At 37.0% G+C, this 13,146-nt stretch overlaps 1 protein-coding gene across 1 annotated transcript in view; it reads left to right on the top strand.

The window, feature by feature from the left end:
* The window catches only part of LOC139148220 (sodium-dependent multivitamin transporter-like), a 51,777-nt gene that overhangs the window by 2,279 nt on the left and 36,352 nt on the right, over positions 1–13,146 (top strand). Inside the window, exons 2-13 of the mRNA XM_070719535.1 lie at positions 2,942–3,103; positions 3,599–3,818; positions 4,056–4,173; positions 4,900–4,967; positions 5,292–5,446; positions 5,620–5,757; positions 6,832–6,917; positions 7,758–7,805; positions 9,477–9,538; positions 11,200–11,288; positions 11,425–11,567; positions 12,025–12,178. Of these exons, the coding sequence (XP_070575636.1) occupies positions 2,979–3,103; positions 3,599–3,818; positions 4,056–4,173; positions 4,900–4,967; positions 5,292–5,446; positions 5,620–5,757; positions 6,832–6,917; positions 7,758–7,805; positions 9,477–9,538; positions 11,200–11,288; positions 11,425–11,567; positions 12,025–12,178 (1,406 nt within the window). The 5' untranslated portion in view covers positions 2,942–2,978. The remainder of the gene's footprint in view (positions 1–2,941; positions 3,104–3,598; positions 3,819–4,055; positions 4,174–4,899; positions 4,968–5,291; positions 5,447–5,619; positions 5,758–6,831; positions 6,918–7,757; positions 7,806–9,476; positions 9,539–11,199; positions 11,289–11,424; positions 11,568–12,024; positions 12,179–13,146) is intronic.

Here is a 13,146-nt window from a genome sequence, read left to right as displayed (position 1 = left end):
AAGTTTATGAAACTTGCTATGTATATTGATGAGACAATTATGTTGTATAGGTGGAAGATATTTTGCATTTTCATGTTACTTAATTTCTAATTTGCATATCTAATGACCTTTCACAGTTTGGCATAAATAGCTTGAAGGATTTGACCAAAGGTAATTACACTTGCTATATAAAGTTTTAATACAATGACAGCAGTCAAATAAATTAAATATTTTATATCAGCTAATTACATATTAATATACGTAATGACCTTGTAATTAATATGTGGTTAATATTGTCCATGATGTTGATCATAACACTTTCAATGAAATTGCAGACATATGGCAAAAGTTTAATTCACAGACAACTGCAATATATACTGAAACATGTGAGCATTTTCAGTTCATATCTGGTTATGTGATCGCTAATTTTTCTGTTTTACAAAATGAACATTTCCGGTAAGAGAAAATATGTCATAACAGCGCCCTCCGTCCCTTGAGAGACACACAAACACCGACAAATCTATCCATTTCAAAATCAGGCCAGTTTTATTTGGACGGGGGATTTCCAAATTACAGCAAGTCAGAAGGGAGGCATTTGAATGCTTATTGGAGCTTGTTGGAAGGGGGACACTTGTAAACTCGGAGAACGGTTTTTCATCCCCCCCCCCCCTCACGAGGTGTTTGTGAATGTGGCCTAAGTTCACAAGTTTGGACAATTTTATTAGAATCGGTTGTAGAGACAGCGACGTTTCCTCCTGTGCTTGCTGAATGCTGTTTCTGTAAACTGATATTCGCTCCACTACACCTGGCCTCCTGCCACAAAAAATCCCATCGTTTGCAGGAGACAATCAGATTTGATTTTACATCGGCATACACCATGTTTATTCAAAGCGATACCAATTTGAGACACAAGCTGACAGTATGTAACTAGTCCAGTGAAGCAAATAACCCACTATTTACCGACACTTAAAATTAGCAATAGCTACCGTCTCTGTGTTAAGTCTATGAGGAAATATAACATTCTCGATTTTGAGAGTCCGAATATTTGTTTCCAAGAGGTATATTACCTTTAAAAGCTGAGGTTTTTGACAGCAAAGGTCATCAAGCAGGGATTGATGATAAGAACATCGGGAGGGGGGTTGGGGTTCGAGTAGGCAGAGCTAAAGATGCATGGAACGGTATCAATACGATGATGGATAATATATCATGAAAAAGAACAAAAGAATTGCTGATAATCCAATAAATTTTGTAGAACTCAATTATCTTCATGCAAGATTTGATATCCATGCTTTTCAGAGAGAATAATGCGATGATATTTTTAAATCTTTTTTTCCAAACAGAGTTGATATCAAGGAAAAGGAAGTTATCTGATGTTGTTGTTTTTTTAAATTTGACCCTTACAAAGCTCCCGGTCGATATTTGTAGAGTTTGAGAAGGATAGAGTTTGTGAAGATTGCGTTAATCAATTGCGTGCTGTATTTATAAGACTATTGTATGTACCATCGCCATGAAATTTTTCTACGGTGATTCCTGTTTTGAAAAAAGGCACAAAAGAATTCAATGATTCTAGACCTGTAGCGTTGACATCCATTCTTGCTGAGTGCATGGATTTGTTAGTGTGTTTTCAACTGGTGGCATCTGTGACCGATCGCTTGGATCCTTTACGATTTGTCTTTAAGTATTGAAGAGGTGTACAGGATGCGAGTTTTCATTTATCAAATACAGTCACCATTCACCTGTATCAGAGCTGTAATTATGTACATATTCTTTTGATGGATTTCTCCTGTGCATTCGATATAAAATAACTGCAGCTTCTTATCAAACCGATTGCTAGATTTACACCAAGCATTGTATTGTTCTTTGGATTTGACAGTTTCTAAATGATCAACTGGCTGTAACACTTTACACCTGCGTACCACAGGGTTGTTTCCTTTCACCCATTTTTCACCAATTTATGTACATGTACTTTGCTTGATATAGGAAGTGAAAAGCACATGTGTGTACAAGAAATTTGATTTTGGGTTTGCATCAAAAATGTTGATTCACTGCACATATATTGTAGTCTATGACAAAAGTATGATCAATTTTTTTTCAAGTATAAAATTAGCAGTAGCTGTGCATTTATAGAGCTTTGATAGTTCATGTAAATGTACTTGATTAGAATAGGGTGGTTAGAAGTGCATACATGTACAAAAAATGTGATTTTGGAATTTCATCGAAGTTGACAGTCTATGAGAAAGCTATAAATATTTTTTACAATACTAAATTAGCTAAATCTGTGCTCTCATAAGTGTTTGACAATTGATAAAATGCATTCGATTAGAATAGAGTGTTAGAAAATGCAGATGTGAACAATAAATATAATATTTGAATTTCACCGAAAAATATTAATTCGCTTTCCTAGGTAGTCTGTGAGTAAACTATAATTTGTTAAATCTTGATTTTTAGGCTGTAATAAGTTTCTTTACAAACAATAACAGTGCTCTCTGTACAATTACAAGCCAAACTATAAATGAAGGTAAACATTACAGATAATGTTCCTTTTGATTTTGAAAGGCAAATTGTACTTCTAGCAGTTTATAGAACTATTTATTGTTAAATGTGATCGGTTTTTATTGAATTACTTGAAACCTTGCATAAAAGTGATTATTTTTAAAGGTTTAAAAGCATTCGCTGAAAGTTCAAAGGTCAAAGGAAAAATTGTATGTCAATAAAAATATTATTAAGATACTAGCAATATATATTAAAGGGGAGGATGACTGTTTTTGCGTATGAAAATTGAGGAGGATCATTTGTTTTCTAGCAAACTTTTGAAAGATAGGTTTGACTTATATTATTTCGGAAGGTATAGCGATATATTTATCGCCGAGATAAGAACTGTCGATCGAAATTTTGCTCATTATGTTATTGTAAGAGTTATGAATGTCTTTTCTCCATTTCTCTTACCGTGCGCCTCGAACAGAGTTCTGAAGGAAATTGTGTACTCAGCGACCTTGAAAATGGCGTCAGAGACAAATCCATTTGGAGTCGTTGACTATGTGTTGTTTTCATTCATGCTGGGAGTGTCTCTCGTGACCGGGATCTATCACGGTGTCAAAAGTGGGCAAAGAACCGGCACAGCAGAGTAAGTACATGATGTTAAGGTATCAATACAATAAAAGAAAGGGGTTCAGCAAAATTGTACACGAGATGCCTCATTATTCGCAAAAAAAAACACAAAGACTTTTCAATGTGAATTGCACTATAATGTCGAGAGGCAGTCCTAATCAAGTACAGGCTTTAATTAAGCCTGCTGTAGACATATGGCATTTGCCGTCAACGGATCTCTCCGCCTCGCAAACATTTTAATATGCGATCTTCTGAGGGCGACATGTAAATTGCAGAGACGTGTAGTTTGGTATGGATGTGTGAATGGTGACTTGATCTTGGCTGAACGCATGAAAAATAAAATTGATTGGTCCATGCGTTTATGAATACAATCGGCTAAACCGTAATAAATGTAGCCTACCACTACCGTATACAATGGTTTGTCCATTTGCAAATTGATGGATGAGATTTTCTGATTTTGACTGATGTTCCGAACGTACGCGTATTTCTTTATATATGTTTGCACATACAGATTCCTGGTCGCCGATAAATCATTGCACTTTCTCCCCGTTGCGATGTCGCTTTTGGTCTCATTTGTGTCAGCACTGACTTTATTAGGATTGCCTGCAGAAATCTTCGTCTACGACATCTCCTACACTTTCTCCACGCTTTCTTACCTATGGCTCTTGCCTGCTGTAACGTTCCTATGTGTTCCGGTTTTTCACGGTCTCAACTTGATCAGCGCCTACGAGGTGAGTATAATAACTTTCGCAGGTGACACAAACGACATAAGATTTCAGACAAACGTCTGCTGCTCTAAGCGGAAGTAGAAAATCGTAAGATTTGAGTGTTCGTTGATAATTTAAAAATCGTAAGATTTGAGTGCTTCGGTGACAATCGTGCATGGTAAATTTGTCAAAATAACTCGTAGTTTTTTATTAGATAATAGATGTGCATTAAGGTTATACAAATGTTGTAACTTTTTACAGTACTTCGGTTTGCGATTTAACTACGCCGTTCGAATCACAGCGGCCTTGCTGTTCGCTCTGCAGACAATCTTTTACATCGCCGTGACTATGATTGGACCAGCACTGGCAGTGGAAGCAGGTGAGGAGTCTGCTCAAATAATGAGTGCTACCGTACATTTTCCAAAAATGTTGAATTATCTTATTGTCGTGTGAGACGTCCCATCACTAAGGCAATAATGTACATATTTGCTATGTTGATGCCCTTTATTGCACACTCGCAGTCGTCAAAAAAGTCTGCTTTGACGTGCTCCATTACAAGCTCTAAATAAAACGTAACCTTCCTCTAAAAAGCATGCCCTGCCATTATTCAAATTGAAAAGCATCGTGAGCATGCATGGCGGAGATAAAATAATAAGATAATTATAAAATTTTAGGATATCGTGATTAGGGAACAGAAACAAATACATGTATTTCTTTGCCCTACACAAACATTTATGATGATGATGATGACGATGGCGAAGACGACAATGACGACGACGAGATGATGATGATAATGATGATGATGACGATGGCGAAGACGACAACGACGACGACGAGATGAGGTTGACTAAAATTTTCGATGGCGATGATGATGCCGGTGGTGATGGTGATAACGATGATTAAAACGAAATTGATGGGGTTGATGGCGCAGTGACGTTTGGCTGTTCGAATAATAACGACCCAGCAAATCTGCGACGACCATAGTTGTTGCGGTACCGTTGTTTTGTGGCGAGGCTTGAGTAATGCATAACACGACCCGAGCATATTTATGAAAGTTCGTATAAAGCAACATATTATCAAGTCCTGTTTTCTCTTTGTCTGACAGTTATGGACATAGATCAGTGGATATCACTCGTTGTTACCGGGCTTGTCTGCGTGATATACACTACATTGGTGAGTTTTCACGAACATGCATATCTCAACGTTTTAAGTACGGGCAATGTTTTGTAGGAAATCTTTTGTTGTTGTATGTTCATCAGCGGACACCTGACAACATTTGAATCATCAACGTCAAGTAGAATTTCCTGAACATAAGTGAACGTATATATTTTTGAACCTTAGTAACATTATCACAGTAGCATAATATCCATATAGATGCTGATAGGTGAATTTGTTTTGAATTCAATTAGGAAGTGGTTTTCGCTCCTTTTCGGCACAGAAACAAGTACAGGTCAAAATCGAATTATTTGTAATCTCCGGTAAAATTTAAATTTTTAGGGCGGAATGAAAGCTGTCATCTGGACAGACGTCTTCCAGTTTATCGTCATCTTTGGGACCGTCATTGCTGTCGCTGTCTTGGGTACCATCGAGGCTGGCGGGCTGGAGCATGTTTGGGAAGTCAACAAACGAGATGGCCGACTTGATGTCTTCACGTAATTATGATGAGTGAAAAGCTTGACAAAAATTACTTGTACACGTCGTTGTTTTGAAACACGTGATCCGTTGACCTTACTTGCCGGGTTTTGTGAACATTAACAAACGCGTGCATATGATGGGACGACAAAAGCCTTTCTCTTTACGTAGACTGTTGTGTTGTATTTCCCAGGGTTCCGTTCGATTTAACACGGCGAACAACATTGGTGAGCTTGATAATCGGCTCTGGAATGAATCTGTTACCTATGTACATCAGCCAAACCGCTGTGCAGAGATACATGTCCACAAAAAGTCTGAAACAAGCACAGATGTAAGTAATCTGACAGTAGTTTGTTTGTTATAATACAGCCTTGATGACTATAAGAAACAATCTGTATATATATATATAATATATATAATATATATATATATATATATATATATATATATATATATATATATATATATATATATATATATATATATATAATATATATATATATCACGCAGACATATTTACGGCTTAAGGGTTGGTTGAATTGATATGTGATTTTTTGGACGTACCATTCGTCGCACCGCAATCCCAATCACACAAATCATATAAATAAGAGTGTAGAGCTAAGAATCCTTTCACTTCTGTCTGAAGATTGCAGGATGCATGAAACTTAAGTGACAGATATCATTACTTTGTACTTGAAGTAATTTGTATATATATATATATATATATATATATATATATATATATATATATATATATATATATATATATATATATATATATATATATATATATATATATATATATATATAATAAAGAAACTGTAGGAATTCAGGTGATCCCAGTGGAGCGTGGAATGGGGTGAAGATAGAAGAAACTTGGGTTGAAACACACTACCACACCTGGTTGTTAGGTTCCAAACGTATTTATTATACTCAAACACAACCTAACAACCAGGTGTGGTAGTGTGTTTCAACCCAAGTTTCTTCTATATATATATATATATATATATATATATATATATAATATATATATATATATATATATATATATATATATATATATATATATATATATATATATTATATCACCAATTGCGTGTGTGAGCTGAAAGGTTTATATTTATTTCGAGGTGTATGTTAAATTTAAAACCTTAAGTAGCGTTATATTCTAATACGCCACCGGAACGGGAGTGCGAATGCTGTAATTATAACGAGGGCGTAATCTCTCTCTCTCTCTCTCTCTCTCTCTCTCTCTCTCTCTCTCTCTCTCTCTCTCTCTCTCTCTCTCTCTCTCTCTCTCTCTCTCATACATTATTATATATTATTTATTTGTATAATATATAGAGTTATTTATTTATTTATTTATTTATTTATTTATTTATTTATTTATTTATTATTATTATAGGTCCGTAATAATCACTCTACCCCTCCTCTTTGTCATTTTACCAACCGTTTGCTTCACGGGTATGGTGATGTATGCTTACTACGACGGTAAGACAACGACGTTGACTCATTATTTACGGCTTGGGGGTTGGAGGAATGTGAGGGGGTCACTCAAAAAATTTAAAACTTCAAGGGGAGGATGCTCAAAATGTGGACAATAAGAAGGGGGGTACTCATTTTTTGTAAATTGTAACACCTCTGAGATTGCACCACTGCACACATCAATTTCTCAAAATTTTCCGTGCAAGATAAGGGAAAACCAGATCTGATACTTTCCCCCTCAGCCTCTAGCGTGTTCTCCCCCTGTAATTTCGAATTATGCCCAGTCAGATATCTCAGTGAAAACCCTGTCATGATACCCATCCAAATTAAACAATATACCATATGGTTAGATACTGGTTATAGCGTGAGCTTTTATATCTGTATTTTGTTGTGACTTTGAATTTCATTTTGTTGGTTTCACCTTTGTCAACTGTCATGAGATAACTGACGATAATCTAACAGGTTACAACAGGATTTGAAAGTCTTTACTATTGCTGTATTTTGTAAATTTTACAAATACATGTATTGATATTTAACTTTTGTAAGGGGGTCAGTCAAAATGTCAGAGTTAGAGAGGGGTTACTCAAATTCATCATGGTTAGGCAGGGGGGTACTAGAAATTTCGGAGTTTCCTATGAAATTCCTCCGACCCCCCAGGCAATAAATAATGACGGCTCTCTAAGCTAGAGAGACTACATGAAGATGACAACATCGAGTTACAGTACACATTTTTCCGGGTGGGAGTGTATTCCTATAAACTTGATACAAAACAGTTTAAATTGTATTTAGCTTTTTTATTTAATACTTCATGCGTCATTTATTCATTTTGTTTTATTTTTTCCACAGATTACCTCATGCCCCTACAGCCTGCAGTCAACGCAACATTTTCTCCCGGTAAGTTATTTCCATTTGATTATAATTGCCATTCTTGATCATTAATGACTTAGGTTTAGTTAAACACTCAGACCCATTGATGAGTTTACCGTTTATCGCTATGTTTCGTCGTGTGAAATCTCATTGATAAATGTGTGCGTACATGGCAGAGTTTCCAGCGGATGGTGACGCCAATTAGAAGAACACATTTACTGTAAAATCGATGATGAATTTCACTGTTCAGTCATGTCATGTCTTCCATCGGGGGATAGCCTGCAAAACTGTAAAAGGTCTTCAGATCTGGATACACAAGCCGTGGTGGAGGCTCTTAGTTGTCAAAATACAGACTTTGCTCAAACTTACCTCAAGGTAACTTGAAACCATTCCCTTTCGAAATCAAGAGAACAAATTAGGGATCACCATGCAAAATTTGGTACTAGAGAAACAAAGTCCCGAAAATTACCGATATTTCAAATCCACAATGGCAGCCATCCCTGAGTGAAGTCTATCACGAAAAATTTGAATTGTTGATTTTCAAAACAATAACCCTGTAAAAACTTAATCTATTTCCGAACTTCACTGAAAGTGGGCACCCACACTCGATACCGTAAAAACGTACTGTAAATATGAGGGTCGAAATATCCGTCCCCGTCTGTGGCTCTACGACTTTCTTGTTTATAAACATTGTCTCTTGCTAGATATTGGCGATGAATGTCGAGCAAATGTAAATTCAGCATTTAATGAATGTTCGTAGTTCACAAGTTTTGCAGTTATTTAATCACTGGCAAAATTTTGCGTAATAAACTTTGGTGGCGTCCTTTCGATTATATGCAGCTGTTTTGGCTCTACTTACTAGATTCGGTCTAGCAGCAATTTCAAAATTGTGGATATACACAAGGGACGTTTGGATATGTTGTTCATTGCAACAGGCCCGTTGTATCGTATGTGCCCCATGCGCACAGCAGCAGACGGGATGACTACCTCCCTTTTAAGACAACACATATTCATACCCGTTAATTTCTTAAGCCTATAAGCTGCATATTGTCTAGCTCTGCGTGGCAGGACTGTGTGTAGACTGAAAGATCTGCGATGCTTCCCTATTTTAAGATGGAGGAGCGTAGAGCGCGCCCTCGGGCGACGGATCTTTCAGTCTAGGCTGTGTGTTACAGATGTTTAATATGGCCTCCAACGGAGGCCTATAGCCGGTAGAGCTACACTTGTCAGGCGTTTGTCCGTTCTTCAAGAGTAGGCCTAAATCTGAATGAGGCAACAATTTGATCTGTGGAAGATTAAGTGACTTCGAAAAGACTTTATCTTCGGAATTATTTGTAAGATTGATCAAATATTCTGATACTGTGACTTGACTTTCCGAAAAACTGTGACCGTGAGAGTGCTTTAAGCTTTGGTCTTACTCTGAGATCGATACATTCTAGTGAACAAAACCAAGTTGCTGAGAAACTGAAATAAAATAAGTGCCTTTATTAGATTCTAGTTTTCAAATTTCGAGAAAAAAGCAAAGCATGCATATCACTTGGGAAAATTTTTCGCATTTTCTTTCAACCAATTAAAATTTTAAAAAAAAATGAAAATATTTTCAACACACCTGTCCCGTTTCTGATTTAGGGGGTGGGTCTTGCAGGAAAAAATGGTTTAATATTTTGCCTGACAGATTTGTTTGTTCCCGTACCGCAGAGCTTCCTGACGCCAGTGGCGTTAATCCAAAGTACGCACCGAACTACTCTTCGTCGGATCAGGTAAGTTATTGGTCGGCGTAGTGAAAGCTAACGGCTGAACCAAGTGGACACGAAATGATATATAGTGGTTTGCGTTAATTGGTGGCAATGATACCGGGGACTAGACACAGCTAACACTGCCAGGTGTAACTATCGTCTAGCGGTAATATCAGTCAATTACAGAGTAATCAACTCTGCGAAAGTAAAAAATGTCTTGAAGGAGGTCAGACGTTGTCAAGACAACACCACCAGATCAACCCACGCTTGCAAATGATGCGTTCTGGACAGTAAGCAATCTGATTAAAATCAGATGTAGAGTACGGCGACGTCTATACTTGCGCGGTATTCTCTTGCTGTCGTTGTGAGAGGCGACAGCATGAGAATACCGCGAAAGTACAGACGTTGCCGTACTCTACAATCTGATTTTAATCGGATTGGACAGTATAAAACAGGATGTGTGGGGATTTAGGGAGCCTTCAGTAATTACAGGGGAGAATGGGCCGGGGGGAAACTAGAAAAACTTTAGAAAACTGTCCTAGGGGGAGGGTCACTTTTTATAAACCTATCTTTGGGAGAGGGTCACTTTTAACAGAAGATTATTGGATGTTCATTTGATATTTTCTGAATAGGAAATTGCCGATGAAATACATTGATTCTTTTAAATACATACACATTATCGACAAGCTTCACAAGCAAAGAAAATGAAGTGGTATCCAACATTAAACAACTTGAACAATTAAAATTGATGAGAGACAAGAGACAAAAACATATGGGAAAGATAGCAAAGTGTATATCAATTATCAAATGTCTATAAATGCACAGATATTGTTAGTTTTATGTTTTGTATTGGCAAAAAATTGATCATAGTTCTCTCATAGACTACCATGTATAAGTGAATCAACATTTCGGTGAAATTTAAATTGCACACACATCCATTTATAACCACCCTAGTCTAGTTCCTGAACTGCCAACGCTTCTTATTACTGTGAAATCCACCTTTAAAATGGATTACCAGGCAAAAATAAGGACATTGCTGTATTCTTTATTATTGTATATGTTGTAGTAAGCATCGAGTTGATAAAAATACTGGGAGTAGTGAAGCCAGCTTACGTTTTGAGGTACATCGTGTAGAAATAGAGCGTATTTCTTACGCAGCTGACATCTTGCTTTTTGACAAATTTCAACTGTGAAAGAATGATGTAGAAAGTCGGGTAAAACTGTGACACTGCCATTTCCTTTCAACGTAGATGTATAAAACACTCCTTTACAAATGATTGTATGAAAAATAAAACAGTGGTTGACCAAGCGATGGAGATGAATAAAATATATCTATCTAAAGCACTGTGAATTACTATCGGTTTAGCATCGTTTGGTTAGTTCTTTTTTGAAGAAAGAAAGAAAATTTTCCTCTTAGTCTTGAAATACAGTATGGTGCCCCACACTACTTTCTGGATATTTTCAAAATGGCCGTTCGCTGGTGTATCGATCGAGACCTCAGTAAACTTTTTAAAGACAATATCGCATTAAAATGTTCTTCCGTTTCTACTTCACAAGTCAATGCAATTCAGTGATCATCAGCCCCAGTGTCGTGTGACGATGGCAGCGACGCCGTCTCAAATGCGCCAGCGTAGATACTAGTATATGAAATTAATATAACAACTTGTCACTTCTTTGAATCGTAGATACTGGTCTATTTCATCAGTTCGCTGTTCGGATCGATACCCGGTATACAAGGTCTCTTCGTCTCTTCGCTTTTTGCAGGTACTCTCAGGTAATAGGAACAGTTATACTGTTATTTTTTTTCCCGAAATCACTTTGTTATTAATTCATTTACAACAAATATCCTCGGCGTTACTGCTGAGGTCGCTATTTCAAACAAAACACTTTCTATTTCCTTTACTCCGCAGTTCGATGTCATCAGGATTAAATGCGATGATAGCCGTGACCCTGGAAGATGTTGTGAAACCATGGCGACGATGGAGGGCGAAGAGAACGCAGACAACGATGTACGAAAATGATGTCCTTGATACTATAGTTGCGAAAATTCTTAGTGAGTGCATCCTTACAAGATTACAGAGAAGAGAAATGTCGATGAAATGACTTTAATGATGGCGACCTGCGTTGATGACGGTTGCCAAATCTCAAAGAGTAGAACTCACTGTTCAGTACAAGACTGACTTTATAAAGATAGCCCACAGGAAGAAAACGAACATGTTAAAACGTTTGAATGTGAGTCCTAAGTTTTCAAGAATCAAAGATGAAGAACAGAAACAAAAATATACATGTCTAAGTTCAAGAACACTTACAATATCAACAAAGAGAAATCTGTGTTTCCGTAAGACATAATTTCCTCGGTGAATTCTCACGAAGATGTTATACAGGCATAGAACAGGATAATCTCTTATTATTCATTAGAATATTACAGACGAAGGTCTGTTTAATGTGATCTCAATGGATATTTTTGATATTTTTTACCAGCCGCCGCGCTTAATTTTTTCCATTTTCAGCCGTCGTGTATGGAATCATTTCCATTGGCCTTGCTTACGTAGCTTCCTCTTTTGGTTCTCTGGTATCCCTGGCTAACACAATATTCGGTACTTCCGGGGGACCGCTACTCGGGGGATTTGGTCTCGGGATGTACTACAGGCGGGCAAACTCGTGGTAAGTTATACAATAATAATAATAATAATAATAATAATAATAATAATAATAATATAATTATTATATAGAAATAATAACGCGAATAATAATAGGTTCAATTTCCGTGAAAATTTCACAATTAGGGTATTTTGGGTCGAAAAGACCAAATATGATATCGATTTCACTGCCCCATGTTTCCATGGTAATCATTTTAGGGGTTGAAAATATCATTTTTCTAATATCCCATGAAAAGTTACTTTGATTGATATGAAAATTATCTAGTGAGGGAGTTCGGGTCAGAGAACACAAAAACCAGACTTATTTTAAGGTTTCAAGTTGCCATGGTAACTATTTTGGCATTGAAAATGTTCCTTTTTCCCTTATTTCTATTAAAAATGTACTCGGACATAAATCCCGGTATTTTGGGAATAACCTCATTTTTATACACCTTTTTAATCCAATTTTACCTCGAAAAAATCAAAATTAAAGCTTTTTGGGGATGACCGTCCCGCACTGCACTGAGCGATCGCGAGCAAACTGAGAACGCGTTAAGCGCGTCCGCTAAGCGCACAGAACGAAATTTCAAACCCGCGCAGGCAGTGTCGGTGAGAAATTGTAGGCCGGCAGCATAATTTCACCCGAATTCACAGGCTTTTGATTCACCACTACTAACGTTGTGAAGTAACCAATGTTTAGAAGTATTTCCCCGCATTGACGTAATGGTGTTTGAGGTCAAAGGTCAATAGCGTCCAATAACACCAAAAGTTATTGTACTCTGCGGCAAAGTAGCGTCCTCTGATACCGAAATTACTGTACGAAGAAAACTCCAAAGATTGCAGACGCAGGTGTTATAATAATAAAGATAAGGCCAAAAAAAAAATTGTGTGTTTCCGGTAACCCGACCTACCCTAGTTCAAACCCCCGACCCTAAACTTTTTTTTGGACCTTGAAAACAAATCCCGCGAGATTGGCTGGGAAAAGTTTTAAAT

The sequence above is a fragment of the Ptychodera flava genome, chromosome 13 (assembly GCF_041260155.1).
Source record: "Ptychodera flava strain L36383 chromosome 13, AS_Pfla_20210202, whole genome shotgun sequence".
NCBI lineage: Eukaryota > Metazoa > Hemichordata > Enteropneusta > Ptychoderidae > Ptychodera > Ptychodera flava.
The sequence above is the reverse complement of the archived record's forward strand: the minus strand, read 5'-3'. Positions and strand labels throughout refer to the sequence as shown.